General features: G+C 47.3%; 1 protein-coding gene across 1 annotated transcript; it reads right to left on the bottom strand.

Moving 5' to 3' along the window:
• Positions 1–289: 289 nt before the first annotated feature.
• On the bottom strand, positions 290–12,082 carry DRD3 (dopamine receptor D3). The gene is made up of 6 exons (XM_009879914.1): positions 11,801–12,082; positions 5,281–5,393; positions 3,915–4,057; positions 2,593–2,789; positions 1,358–1,703; positions 290–486 (listed from the first exon to the last, which is right to left on the bottom strand). The coding sequence occupies exons 1-6, from the start codon at positions 12,080–12,082 to the stop codon at positions 290–292; spliced, it is 1,278 nt and encodes a 425-aa protein (XP_009878216.1).
• Between the last annotated feature and the right edge of the window lie 1,434 nt (positions 12,083–13,516).

Here is a 13,516-nt window from a genome sequence, read left to right as displayed (position 1 = left end):
TCTCAGACTTTCCTCATAGGACCACTTGTACTCTCTTAAGCAGGAGTGTTGAGGCTCGGTGTGGGAAGCCAGCTGTGCAGGTGGGGCGCGTTCCTGCTCTTCCGTCATGCAGACGGTGCCTGGCTGCTGGCAATGACCACGTCACGCTGACCACCACTGCTCACAGACGAGGGGAGCGGCACTCCCCACAGCGTGTAAAGCAGAGGGAGGGAAGGGCCCCCATACTTTGTCCCCAACCCAGGAGGCCTCTGCAAACCACAGCCGGTGCAGCCCCATGCCGGCCCCACAGTCAGCAGCAGAGGATCTTGAGGAAGGCTTTGCGGAAGTCAGTGTTGAAGGTTGTGTAGATGATGGGGTTGAGGGCGCTGTTGACGTAGCCAAGCCAGGTGCTGGCACTGTAAAGCCCAGGGGGCACGTGGCAGGATGGGCAGTGAGTGTTGAGGATGTGAATCAAGAAGAAGGGCAGCCAGCAGACTATGAATGCCCCTGGATTTAGACAGAGGGAGAAAACAATCCATGACTTTAGAGAAGCAATTACTTGGAAAGGGACCTGCACCTCTGCCCTCTCCTGCCAATCTCTCACTAGTTCCATGCACATGTCTGCATTTGGTAAACACTGAAGGTGACGTTTATTCCCCATGCAGATGGACTTGGCAAGAGCTCAGGCTCCTTGGGACCAGTTATGTGAATGGGGCTTCAGAAGTGACCTGGTGGCAGACAAAAGCAAGTGGCCGCAACTTAGAGGGAAAGACTGCTGCCTTAGCTGCTTTAATCAGTTACAGCAAGGGCTGCATCATTTCCTTGCTATTACTGAGTTAATGAGGGAAAGCGGTGCGTCTGGTGACTGTGGCAGGTGACGGGGGCACCGGTCTCCTGGCTTCTCTGTCCAGCTCTATGAACTGGTTCCTCTGCTTCTCCTTGCCTCAGTTTCCCCTTGTGTAATTTGACCTCCTAGCTGCTGTTGTATGGGAAATTAGGATTGCTCCAGCATAATAATAATAATAATAATAATAATAATAATAATAATAATAATAAAAAATACAGGAAAAAAGAAAGCAAAAGGTGTTGGCTGTTGCTCCCTCTAACAGGGCTTGTTGGCCACTGATTTAATACAAAAGTGTAACAAAACATAGCAAATAAAACACTACCATACTTGGCTCTCAACATCTGAGACCATTACCCTAGATCCCTAAATGTCCCACCATTGTCTCTCCTGAGTGTGTGGAGCAGTGACAGCTGAAGTCCGGGACGGGTTTGCATTTTTTTAATCTCAACACTGTTTTCAGAGGTTCCTTGCTCTTGCAAGTCCCAAACCATCACCCCTTGCACCCCACTAGACAGAGTGGCTCTCACTCACCCAGGACAATAGCTAGCATCTGTGTAGCCTTCCTCTCCCGAAGCTGGATCAGCCGGGGCTGCTGGTGCGCTAGCTTCAAAGAGCTGATGGTTTTGCCATCACTGAGACTCCGTACCTCCAGTCCCGGCTTTGTACTCTTTCTCCTCTCTTCCAACCTGCTGTGTTGTGTAGTCCCTGGTGTCTTGGTGAGGGATGCCTCATGGCAGAAGCTGCAGTACCGCTGCAGGCTGAAGACAGTCAGCAACTTCCTTTTGGTAGATATCTCCTGGCCTGAGCATTTGAGTGGGAGACAGGGGGAAAAGGTGCCTTCACATCTGTTTGGCAAAGCTTTTCTCTCCATGTGTTCCTGCAAAAGAGGATGCCACAGAGGAGCTGGGAACCATTCAAACCATTCGTTGGGTCAAAGGATGATGAGGAAAGTTGTAGGAGTCACCCTTAGCCCCACTTGCTTCTTAGGTTCACACTATATCCTCTGGACTGACTTTGGCTTATCAGAGGGATGAACCAGCACCGGACAACTCTCTGCCTCCATGCCACCAAAGGGGAGCATGAGAACAAAAAGAGCTGAAACATCTGCTTTGCTAACCTTTCACTTGCATTTTTGTGTTGGCCCTGCTCCCCTCAACATCCCCACCCTTTTAAATGTAGCTTCACTGTGAAAAAATGGGTAAAACAAGCAGATATGCGTGATCAGGCAATCCCTTTCAAACCATTGTGCTGGTTCCCATGGTTGCAGATATTTCATCTAGAAAGGTCAGTGGAACAAATGCTCCATGCACCATGAGCATTTTGACCTCTTAAGTCTGTCAGATGAAGAGGGCTTTTTTTTAAAATAATCTAGGTTAAGGTCTGTGAAGCCCGGAGAATGAAGCTTCATAGAGGAAAAATCAATAAATGAAGACATTAAAATCAATAAATGAAGAAATTAGCCAGGCTTCTGCATGGCTGAGAAAGCCCTGCTCTGAAGAAATATTGAAGTAGGCTGTGCTCTTTTTTTGTTGCCTGGTTCTAGAGGGCAGAGATACACGAGGGGTATCCTCTTTCTAGAGGGCTGAAAAAGATTTAATTGGAGCTTCTGCATCTTGAATATCACGGCATATGAGTGAGGGATGGGGTGAAAACATGCCATGTCCCTTCTTTATGCTTTCCGTTCTGTGCTTTGACCCTTTGAGGCGAAGAGATAATGCATGCCCTGTCCTTTTTGACAGCTCCTACTGCGTTCATATAGATCTTACTTTGTGTGCATAACACGGTTTGGTGCTGGCGCTGTGGCTGCCCTGCCGGGTGAGGGTTCGCTTCTTTTGTCTTTGTCTTAGCACGAGGTAAATCCGGACATAGAGCAGCAGGGTCACCATGAAGGGGAGGTAGAAGGACACCAAAGAGGAGTAGATGATGAAACTAGGGTTGGATATGGAACAGACACTGGGATCCCCTGGGGAGGAGAGAGAGAAAGAGAGAGAGAGAGGAGCGGCTGAGCTGCTTCAGATTAGTACAAGGAGGTTGGTGTGTTGGCAAAGCAAATGGAAAGGTGGCTGGGGGACAAAGGCAACGTAAGGATTGCAAGTATCTCCTACCTCTGTTGTTGTAAATTATACTGTGGCCTACCCACTCACCTAACTGACGCTTGAAATGGACTCTACCTAGGGCCATCTAGCATGACCCAGCATGCATCTTCCTGCTTTTCTGGACAGCAAGTCTGCCCTCTTCTCTCATGTCTATTCCCATCCTTTCTCAGAGGATCCTTTCTCCTATTCCTCTGACAGCCTCTGAGCTGTCTAGATGCAGAGGTGTGCCTTTTCAGCACCATCTGTCTGGACCAGGCAGTGGGGGACAGCAGCACTTCCCACCCCCTGTCCCCTTCTCGCATCAAGCACAACACAGAGGATGGATGGGGAGCAGACGACTTCTGCCTGTGGCTCAGCGGGGAGGAAGGCTCCCCTGCCCCTCTGCCTCCAGGGAGAATGGGCTGCCCTAGGTGAGGGGAAGCAGAAAGGCCAACCTGTTTCCAAGGAGGAGGCTAAATTGTTTGCTCTCCTCAAGGGATTAGGTGAGGAAGCAGAGAGACAGTTGGATGGGAAGGAGGTTTCTCACAAGCAGTGCCAATACGCATCTTTGCTGTTCAGAAATGTGTCCTACATCAGATTTAAAACTGTGTGTCTGGACCTGCTGATATCAGCAAGACGCAGTAAGTCTGATGTGTGTGTGTGTTGGACATGCTTCACATCTGGAGATTTGCTCTGTGCGCGTAGAGTGCTTGTTTGGGGGGATCTGTAGACCTGGACACATTGATGGGCATTGATTTGGCAGTAAAGCAGGCAGGTCTGTCCTCAGAGCAATAGCCAGTGTCTGCCTGAGCAAATGGAAAGTTGATAGACAAGAGCACATCTGCTCTCCAGCACTGGAGATTTTTCTCACCCTTCATAGTGTGCTTTCCAGTTCCCTAAAATTTCCTTTAACTTGGAAAGTCTGCAGGACCCATGTTAAATGACCTGGCCATACACAGGACAGCTCCATTTCCACCCCCTCCCTGTGTGCTATTGTTCGGGAGGTCACATACCTGTAGTATTGAAGCCGAAGAGGAGAGGGCACGACACTGCGAACGCCAGCATCCAGACTATCACGATCATGAGAGAGACCCTCCTGCAGGAGCTCTGCCCAGTGCTGTACTGGTACTGAACTGGTTTCACCACTGCAGTGTATCTGCGGACCAAACCAGCTCCAGAAAGAGGAGAGGTAAGAATGGAGGGAGGAAAAGGACCAGGTTTTAAAAGGAGAAATGAAAGCCATGTAGGGAACATGATGGTGAACATGGTGAAGAAATGGAAGAGGAAAGGAGAGAAGATCAGATGATGGGATCAGCAATTTGTAGAAATGGTAAGCAGGGTGTTGGGGGGGGAGGAACAGAGGAAATCAGAGTTAGTTGGCAGCACCGCAGAGAAATGGTCTGCAGCACTGCCAGCATTGTGAAGCTACAAGGTTTGGGATACCAGATAGATCTCGAAACCCCAGGAAACCCCCATCCCTCAAGCCCCTAAGGTTACATGTGGACTGCTGGGAAAGAGCAGTCTCTGGAGCAACCACAGCCTGCTATGCTCTGTGCCTCAGCTGCCCACTCTGGTGTCGGCCTCACTGACAGCCAGAGGATTGCCTACAGGTGGGTGTCCCGGGCCTTCGGTGCCGGGATGCCCCAGGAGATGCAGCTCAGCAAGGCTAGGATTTGGAAGGCACAGGAATCTCGTCTTTAGGATAGCCCGGGGGCTGCTCCCTGTAGACGGAGCCAAAATGAAATGGGGATAAATATTCCTATGGAGGAACACTGGACCAACCCAGTGTTGAGAGCTGCTTCATACTGCTACCCTTGAACCACATATTACAAAGGTACCATGCAGTGCTTTTTCCTTCCCCCACTCCTTGGTCCTAACAGCACCACATGTTCTGAGGTCTTCACATCCAGCCCTCAGCATTGCTTAAAACAGGCTCAGTTTTAAGATGCAGAAGAACAGGGCAGGGTTGAAGATTACACAGCAATAGTCTTCACTCGTCCCTATGTACATGGCAGGATTTTGTTCATTAGAACTTCACGAGTCAGGTTTCCAGATGGAGAAACCCTCTTTGAGACTCAATGGAAATTAGGCGACCAATTCTGGTTCCTGGCTTCAGAAAGCATGAGGATGTGGTTGACTACCTACTGGTAATGTTTTATTGTTTGTGCCTCTCTGCTCTTACATGCAGACATCTTCTAGCACATGGTGGGCAGAGCCGTATTAACAGCAGCAGTGGCAGTGATAGACTTGCAGGGAGTTTTGTGTTCCTGAAGACACCAACGCTGCCTGTGCAAACCCCACTTCCTTGTCCCTGCCACACTGGGGTATGGGGCCGACCCTCATCTCCAGACTATCCCCCTAGATGCTGTTGGCTCTCACCTGTCAATGCTGATAGCACAGAGGTTTAAAATGCTGGCTGTGCACATCATTACATCCATGGTGACGAAGATATCACAACAGATGCGGCTGAAAGTCCAAACTCCTCCGGTCACCTGCAAAAACAACCACAAAACTGTCAGCCTGGTTCTGCACCAAGTCCTGACAAGTTAGGTATAAGGAGGTACTGTCCTCCAAGTATCTCAACAGCTAGGTGAGTTCACGTCCACTGCAATGTGCAGAGGGTAACTGAGGCATCTATGTTGTGTGCAAGATAACACAGCAGTGGGTCATGGAGAAGTAGCCCGGCCTTGATTTCAATCCTTTAGTTACTCTTAGAGAGGGAGGCAGGGTGAAGAAATAGATAGCAGCTATCTCTTCCCTTAAGGCCTCGCATGGTACATTGATTTAAATTTGATATCACTGTATATATCCTTTGATTAAGGATTATCTGAGAAAATATAATGGTTGAAAGTGTTTCTCAGCTTAGCTGCTGGAGTTCTCTTGCAGGCAGTGAGCTGGAAAAGTGCTGCAAATTCTATGCATTTATGCATAAAAAAGAGACCTGAGACCCGAGGCTTCTCTAAAACCTTATCTGGATTCTTATCTCAGCTACAGATTTTGAGCATTAGATCTGAGCGAGAAATCACAAGCTATTTAGATAAAGGGTTTTGGTTTGCTACCATGTCGAGCTTTTGTTCCGGTTGTTTTGAATTTTTAATCTGAAGTGTGTAATTGTGAAAGCTTAGCTGTGGCCAGTCTTTTTGATGGAGAAATACATTTTTTGGCCCAGCCATCAAATTCTTGACAATGACCTTTTCAGTTGATGACAATATGCTCCGAGCACCGTGTTGCACTGCTGTCCTCGGGGCTGGGATGACAGCCTGACTCCCAGCGAGGTGGTCTGCCTCAGCACCCGCTCCTTGTAGGAGATGAACTAGGAGGCACCCTGCCCTCCTACAGATAAGCCCGTCGGATGAATACAGTAAACAAATCCAATGCTGCATTGGTTGGAGAAGGAGGATAGGAGAGAAAGAGGGAGGGAAGTCCTTGCTTGGAGAGAGACTGAATTTTAGCCTTGAACCCCATAGATCCTGCTGGGTCAGCTGGATCCTGGGAAGCTATCAGAAACTGGCACTAGTTCCTGGTCTCCCTGCCTACATTTAGTCCATGTCTGGAGTATTGCATCTGGTTTTGGGGCCCCACTACAGGAAAAACATTGATCAATGGGAGCGAGTCCAGAGGAGGGCCACCAAGACAGTTCCTGTGGGCTGGAGCACTTGTCCTGTGAGGAGCAGCTAAGGGAACAGGGCTTGTTCAGCTTGGAGAAGAGGTGGCGGGGGCGTGAGGGGTGAGGCGCTAACAGCAATCCCCTAGTGCCTAGTGGGAGGTTATTAAGAAGTTGGAGACAGGTTGCTAAGAAGATGGAGCCATTTTTTTTTCACAGCAGGGCACGGTGGGAGGACAAGAAGCAACAGGCATGAGTTGAAAGAAGAAAGGTGCAAAGTGGTTATGAAGGTAAACTTTCTGACCATGAGGACAGTGAGGCAGTGGAGCCAGTTGCTTGGTGAGTCTTTGCGGGTTCCATCCTTGGAGGTTTTCAAGACCCACTCAAAAATACCCATCCCAGATCAGGCTGGAGAGGGTGGCACAGGTAAGCTTGGCTTCTAAGGCAGTGGGTCAACCCCACAGCAAGTGTCGATTCCTAGGAAGGATGCAGCTCCATGCAGTGAGAAACACTTGTATTAATACAGAATTCACTCCGTGCAAGTTCTTTTCAGAGTTGTTTACGAATAATCCTGAGGAATTGAAATAATTTTGATCGTGCCAGCATTCCCGCACGTGGGCACAGAAACTTGCTGAGGTGAGCTGTGTCCTTAGGGTGTTCTCTGCTGGACCCAGCTGCTACATGTCAGAAGTCAGGTACTGAACGAGGCAGTCTTCCATTAGACCCCCTGAATGCAGAAGAGAGAAATGGGAATTGGCTTGCAAAATGTGGTAGGGAACTGTGCTTTCATCCTCAGCTCTCTGACACTTGTGGGGTTCCTTTGTTTTCTTTTAAAAAAAACAAGCAAAGGAAAAAAAGCCCCAAACCAAACCCGTAGAGCTTTTCTGCACAATTAGGTGAACTACAAGACATGCAAACTGAAGCCTGTCCCTCTGAAAGAGACCTTAATAGGTAGGTTCAGTTTTCAAAGAAACCCCACACCATTTTTGCTTTAGTTGCAGATTTTGAGATCTGCTCGATCACCTCAAAATATTAAAGAACCTATAAATGCTGGAAGATTTTGCAGTGGGACCCGGTAATGGGTGTTTCTGTAGTCTGAGGCAAAATGCAATGCAGTGTCTGTGGAGTCTGAAGACTATTTCACCAGGAGCTGGTGCCAGGTGTTCGTATGAAAGCAGCTGCCACTAGCCCAGCAGATGTGCAAGCACTTAATTGAGGGAGTTTCCAAGGTCCTGAGCTTGGAACGCTTCAAATGCTAAGCCAAAGAATGTGAACCATTAAAACTAAAGAAGGTGGTGGTGGGAAGAGCTCTGGAGTGAACCCTCTCAGGATGATGCATTCAGATCACGCTGCCTGCATTGTAAGCTGTAGCTTGTATTAGGAGGATGCTTGACAGATCAAAACGTTTGGGCTTAAAACCCCATCCTGACTTCCACCAGCCACAACTTCTAAAATGGGGAGTAGCTCTGCTGAAGTCAGTGAATTAGTTAATATTTACCTGTGAGGTATGCAAACCCAGAATTTATTCCAGAATTTAACAATGAAGATGAGCCTTTTTATCATAGGCCTTGTTCGTAATTTTGAAAAGTCTATTTCTGCTCTTCCTTTTATTGCTCTGTTCCACTCATCTTTGCTACAGCAGCTAGAACTTGCCAGTGCGCATTTCTGGTTTTCATGTGCTGGCAGGGTACCTGTTCTTTATCCCTCTGGTGCCTTTTGTCCAGGAATCTCAAAGCACATCACAGGTATTAATTGAATGAATCCTCACAACTGCCTGGGTGAGGTGGATGGTCAAATATTATTCTCCTACAGCTGATGAGAGCAAACCACAGAGACAGATGAGCTGATACAATCTCTCATTACCACTCAGTGCGTGTGCGGCAGAAGTGGGAATAGTGTCCAGGATTAAATCCTGGCTCTGTCAAAGACAATGCTAAAGATCCCTATAGATTATTCAGGTCAGGTTCTCACCTCATCTTTCTTGATGGCCAGTCTGCTTTATCCACAAAATTGTGGTATTATAAATTTTAACTTTCCAGTCCTATAGGAAGTCTTCCAGTTTAAAATATAAATAAATCATTTTGCATTCATAAAGCTATGTAAACCCATCACTCTGCTGAGTCCTTAAAAATAAATAAAAGAATCTCTGTAAATCAGATATGTATGATGATGACGTATTGAGGAATACACAGATGGGAAAGTATGAACACCAAGTTGCATCAGGTGATGACAGGTAGGTCTCGCTGCTCCTGTGTGAGAGCCACAGAAGAGAAGACAGCGTTACTGTCACACACTCTGAACAGAGCAGCAGACAGGACCTCAGTGACAATCATCTTCTGAAGTTTTTTTTCCCTTTGGAGGTAGAACTGGATGTTGTGAGAAGACTGAGAAGGAAGCTCCAGGCCATGCTGCTACATGTCGTCCTCCATTTATACAATGACTATAAGGCATGATGGTATTTAATGCCATCAAACTCCAGTGGGCAGGATACCCTAATGCCGCTGTCTTAGGAACCTTGGTGAGCTTCAGTAGTCATGCTAGCCACAGCATCAGAGGTCAGTAAGGAACTGGGGTAGCAGAACTGGTATATTAGACCGTCCCGTTGACCCCAGAAGATTGCTAGACACAGTGCTGAATAGCATTTTTGTGCCAGAAACTTTTAAGTGAAGATAAGGATTTTGAGGTTATAAAATGTTCCTATTGTTGCTCTGTCACAGCCTTCCCAAAAGACTTTTCAGAAAGAGACAGTTCCGGTCTGCATGACTAATAAAATGACAAGTTTCGTGGAGAAGGTCCAGGCCACAGATGGCTCTAAAAATTGAGTGCAAAGCACCAAGTTTGTAAGTGACATTTAAATCTGAGGTATTCATCCACCTTTAGCTTCTCCATAAATAATGACCAGGTCTCAGATGTCTGGTTTGGCAAACATCCGGTAGATGAATAGGTATTGTACACAGTTTTGGGGACTGAATGATTTCTCGGCAATTTCCAGGCCCATTGTGTATTGAAGCATGATGCCACTTCTGCTTCATTGGTAGCATCGTTGATCCATGAACAGCAGCAAATATCTAAATGACTCTGGAGCTTTTTGGGTTGTTTTTTAAATGTTAATCTTATTGCAGTCCTACAGCCTAGTTCTCTAGGAGATACTGTGAGATGTTGGGAGTGGTAGGTTGGGTTTGGGATGTGTGTGGGTTCTTGTCCCTGGTGTTTGGGTGACTCCTGGATCAGCTACTTTGATTCTCCAGGTTCCAGAGATGAAACTGAATCTTGAATTGGTCTACAAACACAAGGAGGGAATGGATCTACTGTGGTCCTCACAAATTGTGACCACAGTACTGCATGGGGGCAGAGACTGCTGCATTGATGCACCTCAGTTCCACCATCTCCACAGTGACAGCAAGTGGTAAGTCTTTTCTAATGCAAAGCATATTGTGATGTCATTAAAGACTGGGATATGCTTGAGGTGATAGAATATTCCTGTATAAGGAGTCTGAAATAAAATTTGACTTTTAATAATGTTTTTAGTTGCAATCAAATTGCAGAGACTAATCCTGTCTTTCTGGGATGGTGTGTGTCGCCCTTACTCCTTGCTTTTAAATCATTCAGCGTAACACAACTGAGCTGTAGGCATCCTACAGGCCAGCTCCAGGACCGCTCCACATAGATTAGTCTAAATGTTGCTACTGACTTCATTAGGAACATGATCACACATGCAAGTATCATGGAGCTCTCTTTGTTCTTTCACTCTACGGTGATGCTATACATAAATAATTAACCAGCAATGCCCTTATTAATAATGCGTATCTGCAGAGCAAACCCTTAATTTCTCTTAATTGTAGCCTTGCTGTGACTGCAGTGGGCAGAGATTGGGAGAATGGCTTGGGTTAACACAAGGGAAATGCCTAGGCTGGGTGCCAAAGCTTAGAACTGTGTTGCTTGTTCCCCATACTCTGGTGGCAGAGGAGGGCTGTAGGCCACCGCCAGTCCCCTGCTACTTGATCAAATCTCCTTCTACCCACATAGCGGGTCTGGCATTTGCTGGTGTTGTCCTGTCTTGCCCTACTTTTCTGCTCACGCACTGCGCAGTCCATATGCACAAGTCAAAATCTCTCCCTGCTTCTGCTTTGTTTTGTGGGAAAGAGGTCAGCCAAAGGTGGGCGGCTGCCAACAGAATATTTACCCTCCCCTTCAGCCTGATCCCGGCTTGCCCCCTACAGAAAGAGCATGAGGCTTCAGCGAGATCATGGCTCAGAGGCTTATTCTCTTTCTGTTAGCATAAGTACAGGGGACTAGGGCTCAGCTGAAAGCTTACGGCTGATAGATGTTCACTCTAATTTTTCTAGACCTACCCATTTTTGTGAATTAGCGTAAAAATGCTAAAGAGAACAGATAAAAATGTCAGCTGTAGCATACCTTCATGTATTTAGTTTAGTAAAAATGTTTGCCCCAGGACTGGCTTCAGTAATTTGGATTTTGCCGCAGTGTGGAGGAATTTGGTTTCCATCTCTGCTGCCCTATATCTGATGGTGTTGTCCATACTGTGTGCACGGTCATGCCAGCATATTTTTACACCAGCCAATGTGCAAAGATCAGGGAAATGGAGAATAAGACCCTGAGGGCTTGATGAATCCTTTGAAGTTACTGTGAAAATGCTCACATGACTTAAAAGAGATTTTGGAGCATGTTCTTCACCTTCATCTCTTTGTCAGCCTGCTCGGGGAATGTAGCTTGGAGCTGACCTAACATCATAGACATAAAGGCTCTTAAACTCTGCAGGAGACAAGGATTTGACTGCCCTCACTTGTTTTCTGGCCAGCAGGAACAGGGATTGATCTGGGCTCTAAGATGAGTTCCTACAAGATATATCCACCCTATTGCCTCCCCCGCCCTTCCTGAATCATCACGGTGCCCACTGGCAACCCTTCTGGTGGTTGGAGTCAGCTTCAGGGATGCTCAGATGAAAGTGGTGTAGCACATGAGAACCCACAATCTACATTACTGGCTGTAGCCCAGGTGCCATTCAAGATCAAAGAGGCCATGATGTGCCAGGAAGAGCAAGGCTCAGGGTATCTGCTGACGGGTCGGATGGTGGTGCGTTTGTCCAGCATGTGTCCAGCCTACGAGGGCCACCTCTGTGACATTGTGGGCTGCCACATACCCCACAAGTGCCCCAGAGCTAGCTGTGAGGTTTAAATGTGAATGGACTTTACCTGGCCTATCTTGAGTGTGCACTAAAGCTGGTGAACTCCTACTGTCGTTAAATTCTGCTAATCTTTCCTAAGACGTACTCACCTCCAGGTACACCACCCATGGCATCACCAAAGTAGCCACCAGCAAGTCCGCCACCGCCAGGCTCACCACAAGGTAGTTTGTTGTGGTTTGCAAGCTGCGTTCCCTCAGCACAGCTAAGCAGACCAGCACGTTCCCAAAGATGATGGCCAAAATCAAGATGCAGTAGCAGAGGGCGTAGTAGGCGTGTGAATGTGGCAGGTCAGGTTCTGTAGTGTTGTCTGCCCCACAGGGAGTGGGGTCGGTGGTGTTAGGATGACTGCTGGTTCTTGTGAAGAGCGCCATGAGCACACTGCTGCAAAGAGAAAGAGATGACTGAAAATCAAGGCTATACAATAACTCTGGAGAATAGTACCTTTTGTGGACGGTGTATGACTTTCATATCTTCAAGCCAATTATAGAGGTCTTTTTTCTGGTCATGTATAGGCAGAGCTTTGCTTAAAGTCTTGCTTGGTTTTTCATTGAATCTAAGCCAAGAGAAGAATGCAAGATTTCAAAGATTTCACCTCCTGTGTGAATTTGAAAGGTGCATCTTACCAACCAGTGCAGCTGTATGGAAAGCAGCAATGGTTTTAAGATGCACCAAAGTCACACCACAGTACAAGTCAGCTGGGCAAGAGCAGTGTCTGAAAGACAACAATCTGTAGTGCTGAGGAAGACCCAACGCAGTAACCCAAACTAAGGCTTGGCCAGGAGCTTTGAATAGAATCATAGCATCGTTTAGGTTGGAGAGGACCTTTAAGATCACCTAGCTTGCACCTAGTATCTTTTCTTCTGGGAAGTACCCTCCCCTTTCCCTCATCAAAAAATGTCTTCAATAACTTCATGCCGTTGAGCGCTCGGCAGCCTGGCAGAGAAACGCACCTGCAGTGCTCAAGTAGCCTCTTGAACCCTCGCTGCCTGGCAGTAAGCACCACCTACTGAATTACTCTTTTCCTGCAACCTGTTTCTGTCCCAGTCCTTTTGTTCAAATCACGCTCCGCTTCAGCCCTGCCTGCCTTGCCAAAGCTTGACTGTCAGCGCTGCCCCCATTTCATCCATACTGTGCTCTGCGTTTTCCATGCCGGGCCAGAAGATCCGCTTCCTGTGCTGAAGAGCAAATCAACTTGTCATTTGGGATGAAATAATGGAAGGATGCTTGCAGCGTACTCTGCAGTTCTTTTTCTTACAATGGATTCGTGATTGTGCTCAGGAACCTACCCTTTCTTGATTTAGAAGGAGGACAATTTTTTCCAGGTATATGAAGGCTGCTGTCCCAGGGTTGTTCTGTGACATTTAATCGCGTGTATCCGATTTTTTTCTTTCTTTGCTAGTGCTCCCATCACTGAACTCATCATCAGTGTGACAGGTACGAAAGGCAAGGACAAAACATTGCAATGCCAATGGCATAGGTATTACTCTTTGTTCCACGTCACCCCTTGAACAGCAGCATCTGTGATGCACGCACTCCTGGAAGAGCAGCTGTGCAATACCTAAAAACTTCTCCAGCCCCTTGGCATATATTCATCCTTAAAACTGGTGTCACTTGCTCCTGCTGGTTTGTAGTTGAGAGAGGACAAGGGCTGAATGAGATGGAAACTGAACTCCCCTCTGCCCCGTGAACACAGATCCCTCAGGACAGGGGTGAAACAATCATGTGTTTTGTTGGAAAGTGCCTGTGCTTGTCTCTCCTTCTCTATCTTTCTTCCACCTGCCCCTGACAAAGAAGTTAAGCCTTCC

The sequence above is a fragment of the Charadrius vociferus genome, unplaced genomic scaffold (assembly GCF_000708025.1).
Source record: "Charadrius vociferus isolate BGI_N301 unplaced genomic scaffold, ASM70802v2 scaffold162, whole genome shotgun sequence".
Taxonomy (NCBI): Eukaryota; Metazoa; Chordata; class Aves; order Charadriiformes; family Charadriidae; genus Charadrius; species Charadrius vociferus.
The sequence above is the reverse complement of the archived record's forward strand: the minus strand, read 5'-3'. Positions and strand labels throughout refer to the sequence as shown.

Coding starts and splice junctions, on each gene's coding strand:
- DRD3 (XM_009879914.1), bottom strand. CDS start 12,082: ATGGCGCTCTTCACAAGAACCAGCAGTCATCCTAACACCACCGACCCC. Junction 4,058..5,280: donor TGTGCTATCAGCATTGACAG/GTGAGAGCCAAC, acceptor TTTGGTCCGCAG/ATACACTGCAGTGGTGAAAC. Junction 1,704..2,592: donor AACCGTGTTATGCACACAAA/GTAAGATCTATA, acceptor CCTCTTTTGCAG/GAACACATGGAGAGAAAAGC.